The sequence below is a fragment of the Lissotriton helveticus genome, chromosome 2_1 (assembly GCF_964261635.1).
Source record: "Lissotriton helveticus chromosome 2_1, aLisHel1.1, whole genome shotgun sequence".
NCBI lineage: Eukaryota > Metazoa > Chordata > Amphibia > Caudata > Salamandridae > Lissotriton > Lissotriton helveticus.
In genome coordinates this window covers 1,243,776,639-1,243,791,423 of record NC_136059.1, presented here as the reverse complement: position 1 = coordinate 1,243,791,423, position 14,785 = coordinate 1,243,776,639, and the positions used below count along the sequence as shown (strand labels likewise).

At 45.3% G+C, this 14,785-nt stretch overlaps 1 protein-coding gene across 34 annotated transcripts in view; it reads left to right on the top strand.

Moving 5' to 3' along the window:
- SEC31A (SEC31 homolog A, COPII component) overlaps positions 1-14,785 on the top strand; it is a 439,339-nt gene that overhangs the window by 181,309 nt on the left and 243,245 nt on the right. For all 34 annotated transcript variants that reach the window (XM_078676180.1, XM_078676183.1, XM_078676179.1 and 31 more), the window contains exon 7: positions 5,384-5,526. In XM_078676180.1, coding sequence (XP_078532306.1) covers positions 5,384-5,526 — 143 coding nt within the window. The remainder of the gene's footprint in view (positions 1-5,383; positions 5,527-14,785) is intronic.

The window sequence follows — 14,785 nt, the reverse complement described above, 5'->3', positions numbered from 1 at the left end:
GGCACGCCCAGGTGTTGGGTGAATTGGAACTGTGTTAACTTCAAATCACAAGGCAATGTGTTCTACAGATAAGGTTCAAAGCAGAATTTCAAAATATAGCCATATAATGAAAGGACTGACTCAAAAAGGGATTTCTAGGGCAAAACTTAGAAAAGCCATAAAGATTCAAAAGGATACAATACAAACATAGTACAGTGCAGATGCAGCGGATCTCATTTAGATGCACAAAGTCATTGTCGTGAAAGCTGTCAATAATAGAACAATGAAGAATAATAGGCAAAATTAATAATAGATTATGTCTCACATGTGCAGCAAAATAAATAAGAAATCCGGCAGCTTCTCTAGTAGGATCCAAAAAGATCTGACTCATCCTCAAATGTAGCCCTTTTCTCATTAGACAAGCATTAGGTCTGCAAAGTCCCAGTGGTGTGAGCAAATAATTACATTTTTAACAAATCATCTTGTATAATTTTAAAACGTCACATAACCCTACCACCTATGCGCTAACCCACTGCATGAATATTGATTCAGCCCCTTTGACCTAATGTGTCAGAACAAACTAGTTACATAAACAGTGGACCATTCTGAAAGAATGCAATACTGCTTGCAAGCGGAAGGTTTGTGAAAAGGAGTTACAGTAGGCACCCTTTCAAGCTTTCTTTGATAAGTCATTCAGAAATAAACAAATCCACATCTTGCTGGACTACGTGCAGCAGTAATGCAAGCAACAAAATAAACACGATGCTGTGACATCTATTTTAGACTCTCATCATATCAAGTTTAGGCAGGGTCACTGGAATTATGTCCATCTGCGATCGCAGTTTTTTCACATAATTATGTATTTGAAGCTTTGCCTCATAATGTATCATCTACTGCATAATCTGCAGATTTTAACAAAAAATAATTTGTTTCTAGCTCAAACAGACCAAAAGTTACTATGTTTCCGCGCAGTGGAAGTCCCTTAGCAACATTTGATTGCTCATCTTTCAGTTAGTTGCCTTTTGATTCATTTAGTTATTAAATAACTACTAATCAGCTCCTTGGCCAGACAGTGCTCCCATGAGTAAAATGACAAAATAATGAATAAAGACTATCTCAAAATGTGCTGCATTATGCTGCATAATTTGGCTTCTTTTGCCGCATAATTTAGTCAACCCTGCTGCTTAACTTGGCCCTCCTCTCGTGTTTAATTCCAGTGGCCCTGAACATAGGCAAAAAAAACCAACTTCTTTATGTAGGTTTCATGACTGCTGACGGCCCGGCCATGTCATTCTGTAGGTATACATGCATCCTCACACATATGCTTGCCTATGAAATGATGAAAGCGCCTTTTTATACATTTTTTCTTTTTAGTTACTGATCCAAGATGGTGGACACCACTTGGTGTGGTAACTTTAAAAAGAAATCTGCTTTGGCTCTTCAGGAAAAATCGAAATATTAAACATTTTAGCTTAAGGATTGTGAAGGGTGTGGGAGGAACAGAGGAGTGGGTGGTTGATGTAACCATGGCAAGTGGGCAGGGGAGCAACGGACAAGCTTTAGGCTGCAGGGGGAGCGTGTGGAAATTAAAAATAAACTGCGGTGAATGTGAAGGTGGATTGGGTGGGGGATTAGAGAGTAATACAGAACATATGGTGAGGGGTGGATATTGATTGAAAGGGACAAGCAGTCCATGAGGAAGAGGGCAAGTGAGGAAGAAGGGAGCAACATTTGTGTGCAGGGAGCAACATTTGTGTGCAGGGGAATGTATTTGAGGGGTGAAGCAGAGTGTGAGATGAGAACACATACATTTGGAATGCTTAAAGATGAGCAGTGGAAGTATACAAGTCATCCAGTCAAAAGGACAGTAAAGAAGTAGTGACAAATAGGAATGCCTTTCAACAAAAGCAGTCAAACGAGTGACAAGAAAGCCAACCCATGGTAAGCAGTTGGCAAGCTCCAAATCCACTCTACCAGTTTGATAAAGTCCACAAGAGGTCTTTTGCACATAAACGGCTAAAAGTTGTCTGTAGGTAAGACCTGAAAGCGAAATGGAGGGCCAGGCAGCTCATAGGAAGGATGCTTTGTCCTATCATTTTGGTCCGGTACCACTGTCTCATTGACTTGAATATCAAAGGGTTGCTTTTAAACACTAGAAACTGAACTGAGGACTGAAGTTGACCTACCTTACTTGAGAAAAGCAAGACAAGAAAACGTTGTCTATAGTGCCAGTTTTGTTGAAAATGTAGTGCAAACATGCTCCTTAAAATGTATGTGGGGGCAGCAGGTGGCCAAGATAGTGGCATCTCTGTATTGAGACGCATTCCAGAGAGTGTTGAAGATTGAGAGACTAGCAGCTGCAAAGCAAAGGAATAAAAGATGAAATCCAAATTGGTATAAATGGATACATGGCCTAGAATGACATGGGGAGGTGAATGCTAATACTTTATGGCAGTGGTTCCCAAACTGTGCGCTGTGGCTCCCAGTGGAGCCGTCAAACCTAGCCAAGGGAGCGATGTCCTAAGCACTTTATTGCATTTAATGTTGAAGGGGTCGTTGGCTTCAGTTAAACTAATTAGACTTAAACGCATGATGTCGATGATTTGTAAGTGACATGCCTAAAGCTGTAAATGTAGTGCTTAATTGATGGCATGTTGAGGGATATGATCTCCATATTTCACTGGATCCCCACATTCCAACTCTCCCAAAGTAAGTGAAAGATGCCTGATTTATTTTGTTAGACTCGTTAATAGTTTTGATATTTTCCAAATGCATTTTACACCACTGCAAGTTATCAGGAAAGTACAGTTGTCCTTTTTATTAAACACACTAAGTATTAATAAGTATTGACTTGTACTGGAAGTACCTATAATACAAGTACAAATTTCTTTGAGTCCACACATTTCCAGACAGGTCTGCTCTCTCCTTGAGCGCAGGGAAGTAAAACACCATATACGGCATAATGCCAACACTTGGAAGCGAGAGAGAGGGGTTTAAAAAAAAAAAAATCACAGAATTTATTTTACTTGCATTGATTTGGAGGCAATTTTAGGGAGGAGACCGCAAAAATAAAGCTGTATGTGGTTTAAAAAATCGCAAGTCACTGCTGAGACAGGTGTGTTGGCACGTATGGAATGGGTAGAAGTGGAAGTGCATGCAAATATTCTTAAAGTACAGTAACACTTTGGCAATAAGGCCTACATGCATAGGGGTGCTATCTAGCACTGTAGGTGGGATAAAAAGGTTTGAGAGGGTACTCTTAAAAAGGCACGGGCAAAGAAGTGTAACTAGTAATATTTTATTAGAGGCGCCGACTTAGTAATACAAAACACCCTGCGTATATGATTATAATACCTTTATCAGCTTCATCCCAATTGTTTTCAGGGAGAAAAATGCAAGTACGGCCGAGCTTACATCCCCCCCCCCCCTCACCCTCCCAAAAAAGTTAACAGTGGGGAGCCACAGGCAATGGATGGGTCAAGGGAGCCGGGGGTCAAAAAAGTTTGGAAACCACTGCTTTATGCGATGCTCGTAAAATGGTAGTCTGAGAGGCTATTATCTTGGCTTAGACCAAGATGAATAAAAATAGAAAATACAAATGCGACAAACTAGAGACAAAGTTGAAATAGCATAAAGCAGTCCAAAAGAGAACAGAATCCTTGAAGATATGGCAGAGCTCTCCTCTGCGAGTACAGGGTGAAAATCCTATGCCTTACTTAGAACTAAGCAGAAACACTATTGAGGGGGAAACTGGGCCTTCTGTTGATATGCAAGCTAAAGGCGAAGTTTATAGGGGATGGGATAACGGCACTCAGGGACTCAACAGGGGTATGAAAAGGGATGACATGGTTATAGTTAATCCTTTTTAGACTTTTGTTAATTTGCAGTCATCGCTAAGCCTGGAAGAGACCTTGCAGTGTGCGCTGCCTACCGGCCACTATTGTTACTGAGTTTGGACACGCAGCTATTTGCAGAAAATGTTAGCAACTAAATTGGGGAGGGTTTGCTGTGGTTGGTAGACCCACTTCATTCCAGGTTGGTTCCTAGAAGTAACTGTGGGGAAAATACAAAGAAGGGGATTCCAGTAGCATAATGGAAAATGATGGGGCCCCCTCTGTGGAATGTAATGAGGGTTCTCTGAGTCTTAATCTTGGGCTCAATGGAGGGGCTTTTCAATGGTTGTACGACACCTCAATGGTTTAGGTCGCCCCTGTGCCGCAGGGGCCTGTGCTACACTCCTGGGTGATCCTCATAATTGACAGTATCAAAAGAATGCAGAAGAGGGCCGTACTTCTATCATTAAACCTGGAAGAATACACTTAACCATGTTGATTTGCTGTATCTTGGTTGAGACACTTGAGGTGTTCAGGATAAGGAGGAGATTTCCAGGCAATGGATTTACTGTGGAAATAATGGCCAGGCAGGCTTGGTTCTTATCAATGCCTACAGATAAAGATCCAGAGAGATACTACAAAGGGGTATTACCCTTTCCCACTTGTTTCAGGCTAAACAATAGAGAGGATCTGTTGACCGTGACTCCATCTCGGCTTGATGAAGGAACTGGAGAGTTCTAGAACGGTATCCAAGTTATATATAGAAAAAATGTTTTGTCTTTGTTTGAGGACCAGGTGAACTCGCTCAAGGCAGAGTTCTCCTTTCAATGGACCACGGAAGCCAATGCATATCTGGGGTTACATATTACTCCAATGACTGATTAGATGGTACATTTAAACCAAGTTTGCCTGTGCAGCCAGACCTGCACTCCTTGTACACTGGGGCCTCCTCTGGTGCAGAAGGACTGCAGCAGCCAAAATGATCAACCTCACTCTGTTACCTATACTTCTTTCAGACCTTACTTTTGCTTTTACCCAAGGAGAGCCTGAGGAAACTTCAAAAGGCTATAGATTGATGTATATTTTTAATCTATCTGTTTGCTGTCTACTGATGAGGTTCAGATGGCTTATGAAGCATACATTCATTTTGTGGTTATGGCGTTCTCTTTATTCACAAGGTTATGTTTTCAACAGGCTTATAATTTTTGGCAATGTGTATAAGAGGATCACGTTTTAATAAAATGTATCTTTAGATATAAATCTTCAAATGAGAATGCCCAGAAAAAATGCCTTGAGATCTTATAAGATTATAATTTGTGTTGCCATGAAGAACTTAAACGGTGTACTCAAACCATTTAGTCCGATTCTGATGCTAAATTCATTAGGCCGTGCTCCTATGGTCAGCACAGTTTACGTTTCAAGTTATTCAGAAGGGCATACTGTTGTAGTTAAATTGTATGTCCAGATTCAAAAAGCATGCTTTGGCAAGGATGGTTTACCATACCATACTGAAGGTGTTTAGTATACTTTCTGCTACTTTGATTACAGTTCGTGTTTATCTCACCTTTCAGATGCATTGTTCTGGCATGGAATGGCATCCTGACGTAGCAACCCAATTGGTTCTTGCGTCTGAGGATGACCGTCTTCCTGTGATCCAGATGTGGGATCTCCGATTTGCTTCATCCCCACTGCGTGTTATGGAAAACCACACAAGGTATGCCTTTTTGTAATGTTCTGAGGGCATTTCTCTCATCAGTGTGACAGCTTGAACCATAAATCTCTTCAAACTATTGGGATTTATTTCTGTGGGAATTTATCCTGCATTTTCGACTTTATATTCAACTGTGAAAAGAGAAGTAATGTAATATGCCTCGTTACCCTGATCTTCTAATAGGCCTGTTGCTGTCATGTGGCTTTTAGTTCTAGAAGGAACACAAACATTTCCCTTAACTCTGAGATAATCCCACAGATATTTTGTTAGTACATATTACCTTGCATTAATGAGATATTACTCTGCAATCACTTGATTGATTAGTTCTAATATTGACAGGTGTTGATGACTAGTCGGTCACTCATATGAAAAAATCACTTTTTGAACCAAGTAATTTATGGAAATTGAAAAGAAGCTGTCTAAAGAGTTAAGGTAGTCAGAGGTTGGAATATCATAGTAGCGGACCAAATTGCCACTTTGGTCTGTAAAGAAATGTAAAGGTGTTTGTGGATAAGTTCTAGTTTCGTGGAATGCATCCAAATGGACGACAGCACAGCTTTAAGACTTGGGACAGTGATTATTTGGTCTTAATCCTGTGGTCATGCATTTGAATTGTGATATGATCCCCTTCGAACACACTTAACCTTCTTTGTGCACATTTCCCAGTTTGCTTGGTTCATTTCACAGATTTTCATTGTTCACAAAGGACAGGCCCATCTCCTCCGTGTATTTAAGAATAAAGGCTCATTGTCTTATAAGAAAGTAAGTAAATCTTTATTTGCAGGGTTAATTAAATCTTGCAAATGTGTAGTAAAAACAAAAAAGTGAAATATGGGCCTTCATACTGAAAAGAAAACCCAGTTATTATTGGTCGATTTTCCTTAAAACAATTATTACAGTTTATATTTAAACACAGTTGTCAAAAAATCCGTTCAATACAATTACAACCTAACATATTGCCCCAGTAGTTACAGACTCTGATGGTTCCCAGAAATCATCTGAATTTAGTGGCCATAGTGTAGGAAAGTGCCCCTTTTGGACATGGTCATCCCCATCTTTTGCCTGGTGTTTGATGCAATTTTGACAGATGTGCACTGGGTTCCTGCTGTTCAGGTCCCCAGTGCCAGATCTCTTGCCCTAAAACTTTACAATTGTCCCCAATTGGTGAAGCCTTTATGCCCGCCTGCAAGTCCCCTGGTACCTAGGGCAGGGAGACTTAAGAGGGTCCAAAGGGTTGCAGCATGTATTATGCCACCCTAGGGAAGGGAACCCACCACCAAATTCATGCAGACCTCCATTGTAGGCTGCGTGACATGGTGCTAACAAAAGTGAAGACACAACATGGCCCACCTCCTGTGTGCCATCCATACAGACACTGCATGCAGTATATGTAAGTCAGCCCTACAGCAGGCCTTACTGCCCTAAGACCGGGTGCATTATATTACATGTGAGGACATATCTGCATGAGCAGATATACCCCTGTATTGTCTATTTCAATTCTTGGACATTGGCAGTCAACTCGTAAGCCATCTTGAGTATATGTACTGGGCACTGGTGATTAAGAGTTCCCCAGCTACATGATGTATTCACTGAAACTAAATATGTTTTGTATCAAACATCTCATATTAATAAGCCCATACTAATTCCAGTGATGGATTTATTAATACATGCAACCAGAGGGCACCTTAGAGGTGCCCACTGAAAACCTACAAATCTCTAGAGTGCTGGCTGACTGATGTAGACCAGTCTGTCACTACAGACAGGTTTGTGACTCTCTGTCCGTGAGAGCCCACGCTCTTTGAGGGCAGAAAAAATGCCTGCTCCGGCCGGAGGTGTTGTCACCTCCACCAAGCAGGATGGCTAAGTAATGAGCATTCCAAGGCAGGAGGCTTCGGAGCCCTCTGCCTCCTTTGGTATGCGAGCCAGGCTGCCCCCAGAAATGCCACCCCTTTGCCCGGGCCCATTTGGCACCAGGATTGGTGGGAATATTAGCTTATCAGGAAGCGTGTTCCTTATCAGGCTAGCTCCACTCCTAAGGTGGGCTACCTGATGTGAACACAAAAGTTAGAATTCCAACGTCTTGGTTTTTGGTGGAATTGGGCGCACTGCTTCTGGGTTATTCCCACGTCCCACAGGAAGTGGTCATATAGGGGGTGAAGTCACCCTCAAGTTAGGTATCCCATTGTCTAGTACCCGTCACTCCCCTTAATGCTCCTAAATTGAGTGTTTAGGTGCACTCCTGATGCCAGGAACTTAAATTCAACAGATTCAGAAGAAGAGAACAAAGATGAGCAGCAAAAAACGAGAATGGAATACTTGCTGTGGACTGTTAGCACCAAACCCTGCCTGCACCAGTCTGGACAATCCTGAAGTAACCGACTCGTCCTTCAGCTGAGCCTAGGTAGAGTGCCAGCCCATCGCAAATTGCCTGTAATCTCAAATGGAGTAGAGGAGCTACTCCCCTGCAGTCCACAGGCACCAAAACATCAGAGTCTGGTTTACCGTACTGCAGCTCACCAGTCATTCCGATGCAGCAGCCGCCCAGTAAAACATCACAGTTAGATCCATCTCTCCACCAAGTTAGAAGACGCCAGGACCAACTGAAGCTGCACAGCACCACTACCCAGGGTGCCGGACCCAAGGAACCAAGGCCTGTTTAAGTCCAATGTGAGAAGCTGGGTTTTGCAGTGTGAATCTTTCAGGATTCACTATGCTGTGCATTATTTCACGGTCTGGTGGTTGGGTCCGGAATCGTAGTCTTCTTTTTTTTTTTTCGTAGCCCAGGTGGGCGCCGACGTCCTACCTTTTGGTGTACTTCCTGTGATGTCGGCACGCTTCCTGCGGAAGCTCCCACCCTTGGGCGCCATCTTCAGATTCTTTTTTCCGCGGTTGGGTCTGGATCGTTCCCGAAGGGGCTCCAGACATTTTTGGAGAAAGAAGAAGCCAAAAGCAATTTTTTGGACGAGAAAGGATTGGAAAGACTACAAGAGACCACACCATCGAAGGGGACGACGAAGGAATAAGAGAACATCAAGAACTTCGACGTCCATCGGAGAATGCGCGCTCAGCGGGCCCCCTGAATGCAAGAGATGGACAAAACACCATTCAAATTCTGCTGTAACTGCCACCACAAGTACGCGTAGAAGGACAAGCACCCGGTTTGCAACCTCTGCCTACCGGTCGACCACGAGAGCAGGGACTGCAACGCCTGCTCCGTCTTCATGCCGAAAACTCTTCGAGCGAGGCAGAGGATAGCCACGCCAACATGCAGGGCACGGGCCAGACACCATCCCTTCGAGACCTGGGAGCCTCATCAGACGAAGAGGACAACGTCGCCGGAGAAGACGACTGCTACACGGTCGTAGAGACCGATTATAAGAAGACTCCTATAAAGGTAGTAGACTCTCCGGCCCCTAAAGCCCCGAAAGACACTAGACAGTCTGACCCAGACTCTCGAAAAAACGAGGGGAAGTCCTCGAAAGCGCCGACGCCGAAAGCTTTGGCGTCCGCGGCTACACCCAGGACCAGCGGATCCTCAGAGAAGGACTCCCAGGCGCCAAAAGCTGGAGAACAGCAAAAGACGTTGAAAAGCGTCCCCGAAAAGGAACGTTAGACGCTGAAAGAAAAGGACCCGAAGAGTACTTCAGCGACCCACACATACCACCCCTGTGGAACTAATCACTTTTGAACAGGCTGTTTATAGCGATGTCGAAAAGATGCAGACCTCTACCCAATTTCAAAATATGAGTAAAGCTGAAAACACAGCGCTAAGTGAGTTACGTGCCTGTGAGACTATTATAATAAAACCTGCGGACAAGGGTGGGGGATTGGTGGTTATGGATGTAATAACATACCGTGAGGAATGCCTCAGACTCCTGAGTGATAACAGACACTACCAGACTTTGGAATCAGATCCTACCGGTGACCTGAAATCAGAAATTGTGCAACTAGTGGAAACTGCAGAAGCTACGGGCAAGATATCAAAACAGGAAGCAGACTATCTATGCACCACAGAAGGAAAAATTCCCTATTTTTAGGTCTCGCCTGTCGATGCGCATGCGCATCGAGCAAGCGAGACTATAGGGGCTCATCCACACTTTATCTAACTTGCAAGGAATCGTGGCGATTCCTTGCAGTGCCCGTGACTTTTAAGCTCAATGCGCATGTGCATTGAGCTTAAAAGCGCGTGCACAGCCGCCCGCATTCCTCCGACACCTTTGAAGTGAAGCTTAGCTTCACTTCAAAGGCCCGGCTTTTCACACCCACATGCCGCTCTGCCCCGCTCCGCCCCCTCCCCTGAGTCATCCTGCCTGCCCCTTCCCGCCGTGTCGCATTTCTCCTCCCCCCTCCCCTCTCTTCCCTCCGTCTTGTCTCTATTTATATAAAGAAATGGTATGTAGCAATGATAACGGTTTTGCCTTGACTTTTTATTAGCAGAGTCAGCTTTGTATGGCATTAACTGTATAATAAATAATAAAAAAACGTTCGACTTTCACATCTGTGTGTGACTCTGTATAAACCTTCTGCCTGGAGGTTTAGGATGCTTTCATGTAAATAGCGCGAGCATGGCGCACACTTTCATTTAATTTAAGTTTAGTGGCTTTCACATCTGTGTAGGACTCTGTATAAACTGGAGCCACCCTCTGCCTGTCAGTCAGTACTGCTCTGTCCCCTGGTTCTAAGTGACAAGCAGCCCCCCACCCGCCATTGCTGCGGAGCCGTTACTTAGCCTGGCGCTAAGTGCTAACTTCTAAGCACTTCACGGCCTGCATTGCTCTGCGGAGCTGAGTTGTTTTGGGACCGGGACCCAGTGCCTGCCCGTTCACAGCCCGTGGTCAGAGGCTGGTGCACAGCATTTAGCTCTGAACTGTTCTCCACCCCGGGGTGCTCAGCAGCAAAGGTATACAGCTCTTCTCTTAAGGCTGAGAGGTGAACGTTACCCCAGTGCACTCTGAGCTCCGCAGTGCTCTGGTGGAGGGCTAGCTCCTAACTCAGCAGCAAAGTGTTACCGGCTCAGTGCTCTGAGGTGGCGAGGCCACCCCCCCCCTTCCCCTCCCTCCTCGTCTCACACCCCAACGCAAGTATAAACAGCCGGCTTCAACACATGCCCTCCAGTCCTTTTCGGCTGCTTCAAACACTGTTTTCTAAATCTTATCTTTTGTAACCATCTGGTAGCGCCTTGTTATCCTTTCTTCTGCCCTGCATACCCTAGAACAACCTGTTCTAAGATAACTACCCTCCATCTGTGCTACACAGTCGCTCCTTAGATGCTCTGTCCACTCTCCTCTCTCACTGCCCTCTGTCTTTATTCCAGTCCTTTCTCTTCATCCACTGTAGCTCATGTTTTGTACCATCTCTCTCCACAGACGCCCTCTCCTCATCCCAGTTACTTGCAATCACAGCTTTGACATGGGGCGGGTTACAGCACCCTCTGCCCCCCCCCCACACCCTCTCCCACATCTGGTTACAAGACCGGTTTCTCTTCATTTAAAAAAAAAAAACACTTTGTTTATTCTGTACAAATGGCGGTGGGCTGTGTTTGATCTGTTGGCTGGCAGGCCAGAGAAATGTGCTGAGTTGTCGTAAATAGAACATCTTTATGTTTGTATTTGCTGTAGCATAAATATTCAAATCAGAGCACCCCTCGTACAAATTTGGAGGCTTACAGCCTCATAAAGGAATGATGATAGTAGCGGAGCAATGACACTCCCTCTCCAGGGGCGGCTGGTGACATTTGAAAGTGGTGGGGCGTAAACTAATTTGCATATTGCACCGCAGCGAGCCCGAACCACCTTGCATCCATCCATACATCATTCATGCATCCATCCATCCATCCATCCTGCATCCATCATTCATTCATCCACCCATCCATCCATCCATCCATCCATCATTCATTCATGCATCCATCCATCCACCCATCCATCCATCCATTCCTGCATCCATTCCTGCATCCATTCATGCATCCACCCATCCTGCATCCATCATTCATTCATGCACCCATCCATCCACCCTGCATCCATCCTGCATCCATCATTCATTCATCCACCCATCCTGCATCCATCATTCATTCATGCATCCACCCATCCATTCATCCACCCATCATTCATCCTGCATCCATTCATGTGTCCACCCATCCACCCATCCTGCATCCATCATTCATTCATGCACCCATCATTCATTCATGCACCCATCCATCCTGCATCCATCATTCATTCATCCACCCATCCATCCATCCTGCATCCATCATTCATTCATCCACCCATCCATCCACCCTGCATCCATCCTGCATCCATCATTCATCCACCCATCCTGCATCCATCATTCATTCATGCATCCACCCATCCATTCATCCACCCATCATTCATCCTGCATCCATTCATGTGTCCACCCATCCACCCATCCATCCACCCATCCTGCATCCATCATTCATTCATGCACCCATCATTCATTCATGCACCCATCCATCCATCCTGCATCCATCATTCATTCATCCACCCATCCATCCACCCTGCATCCATCCTGCATCCATCATTCATTCATCCACCCATCCTGCATCCATCATTCATTCAGGACACCCACGCGCAGTACATGTGAATGCCCTCACCCTCACTCACCCTCAACCCCTCAGCCTCACTCACCCTCAACCCCTCACCCTCAAACCCTCACTCACCCTCAACCCCTCACTCACCCTCACCCTCCCTCACCCCTCACCCTCAACCCCTCACTCTCACTCATCCTCACTCACCCTCAACCCCTCACCCTCACTCACCCTCACCCACCCTCAACCCCTCACCCTCACTCACCCTCAACCCCTCACTCACCCTCACCCTCACTCACCCTCACCCTCAACCCCTCACCCTCAATCACCCTCAACCCCTCACCCTCACCCTCACCCACCCTCACTCACACTCACCCTCACTCACCCTCACTCACCCTCACCCACCCTCAACACCTCATCCTCACTCACCCTCACCCTCACTCACCCTCAACCCCTCACCCTCACTCACCCTCACTCACCCTCAACCCCTCACCCTCAATCCCTCACCCTCACTCACCCTCAACCCCTCACCCACACTCAACCCCTCACCCTCACCCTCACTCACCCACCCTCACTCACCCTCAACCCCTCACCCTCACTCACCCTCACTCACCCTCACTCACCCTCACTCACCCTTACTCACCTCAACCCCTCACCCACCCTCACTCACCCTCAACCCCTCACCCTCACTCACCCTCAACCCCTCACTCACCCTCACTCACACTCACCCTCACCCACCCTCACGCTCACCCTCACTCACCCTCAACACCTCACCCTCACACAGTGCAATAGCTCTCAGACCATTTCAGTTACAGCTTTTATAAATATTTATGGCTTTTTTTTATTTGTAATTCTTTAGCATTGGCTACAGGAAACAAAAATGCTAAACATTTACAAAAAAAACCCATAAACAATTCTAAAAGCACTAACTCTAATGCTGCGAGACCTATTGCATTTCCAATGCTACTTACAGACGGGGGGTACATCAATGGGAAGTGTTTTTGCCCCAAGCGTGGCCGGACTCTATGTCCATGACTTTGAACAGAAGTTCATCCTCAATAACACAAATCCCTTTCGCGAAAACTTGATTTTCTGGAAACGCTACATCGATGATGTCCTAGCGATTTGGCAGGGACCTACCGAACAATTGGATCAATTTATCTCCTGGATTAACACCTGTGATGGCAACTTGAGATTCACAAACTGCTATGACAAAGAAGAAATCGTGTTCCTGGACGTGGTGATTAGTAAGGAGAACAACCGACTGGAGACCCGTACCCACTATAAACCAACTGCTAAAAATAACCTCTTAAGGTTCGAGAGCTTTCACCCTCGCCCACTTAGGGAAAACCTACCATACGGACAGTTCCTCAGATTAAGAAGGAACTGCAGTAAACTATCTGAATACAAGGAACAAGCCACTGACCTATCAGAGAAATTGCAGCAACGCGGATACCCCAACAAGATCATAAAGAAATGCCAGAAGAGGGCTAGGAACCAACCAAGAGAGGCACTCCTGGAAGAAAGAACAAACGTGAACAACTCCATACCTTTGACCTGCGTAACTACATACAGCGCAGTATCCAACCAGGTGACTAGGAGTATAAATAAACACTGGGCGATTATAAACTCTGGAAATCTACACTGGGAGAAACCCCTTTTCTCCTTCAAAAAGTCACACAGTCTAAAGGACACTTTGGTAAAAACCAGGCCCAAAATAAAGACGGTTCCTATCACCCAATCCATCACTGAGATTTGGGGTCTCCCCAATGTGACTGGTCATTATCGATGTGGCAATTGCTGCGTATGCCACCTTACGAGGAATACTAAGACACTGAACCTGGAAGAAGGGAAAGAATGGAGACAAATTGCACACACAAATTGCAACAGCAGCAATGTTGTTTACTTGATTGAATGTACCTGCAAAAAACAATATGTAGGAATGACCACCCGCAAGATCAAGCAACGAATCTGCGAACACCGCAGCACCATTCGCTGTAAAAAAAGTGCAACCAGACTGACTGACCACTTTCTAGAGAAAAATCACACGCCAAACGACATGATATGGACTATCATTGAACAACTACCTACTGGGCCAAACCTACAGAAACGTCTGTATGAAAAAGAACAAAGATGGGTGTACAGACTGTCCACACATATCAATGGTCTCAACGATAACATACAATGGGCTAATGTCCTGTAAAACACTCCCTTCCCAGATGTTTACAACATGCCTTCACACTCCAGGCACTTCAGGGCTGCTAATTCTTAGCCCCTTTAGCAGCTGCTTATTAACTTCCCTTGACTAATATGTCCATATCTGATAGATGCTTTTGTTTTGTTACGACCGTTTTTCCTCACATGAAAAACTTACCCAAACTGCTATGCGCTAAGCTATACTATCTTGAACTGAGACACGTCATGTGCACTATTGACTGTGCCTCCTCAATTGAGAGTCTCTCAGCAGTAATAAGCATCACCCCCTAGATCTCCTCTGAATCATTTACTTGTGGCGCTACTCCCCCCTGTACTAAATTCAAACCAACGCATACAACGGAGTACAAGCGTCACCCCCTAGATCTCCTCTGAATCATTTACATGTGGCGCTACTCCCCCCTATACTAATGCATAAAACGGAGTACGAGTGTCCTCCTGGCGACGTTACTATGGCAACTCAAAATTCTGCACCCGCGAGGCATCCGTAGTGAACGCCTGAGCTTCAGC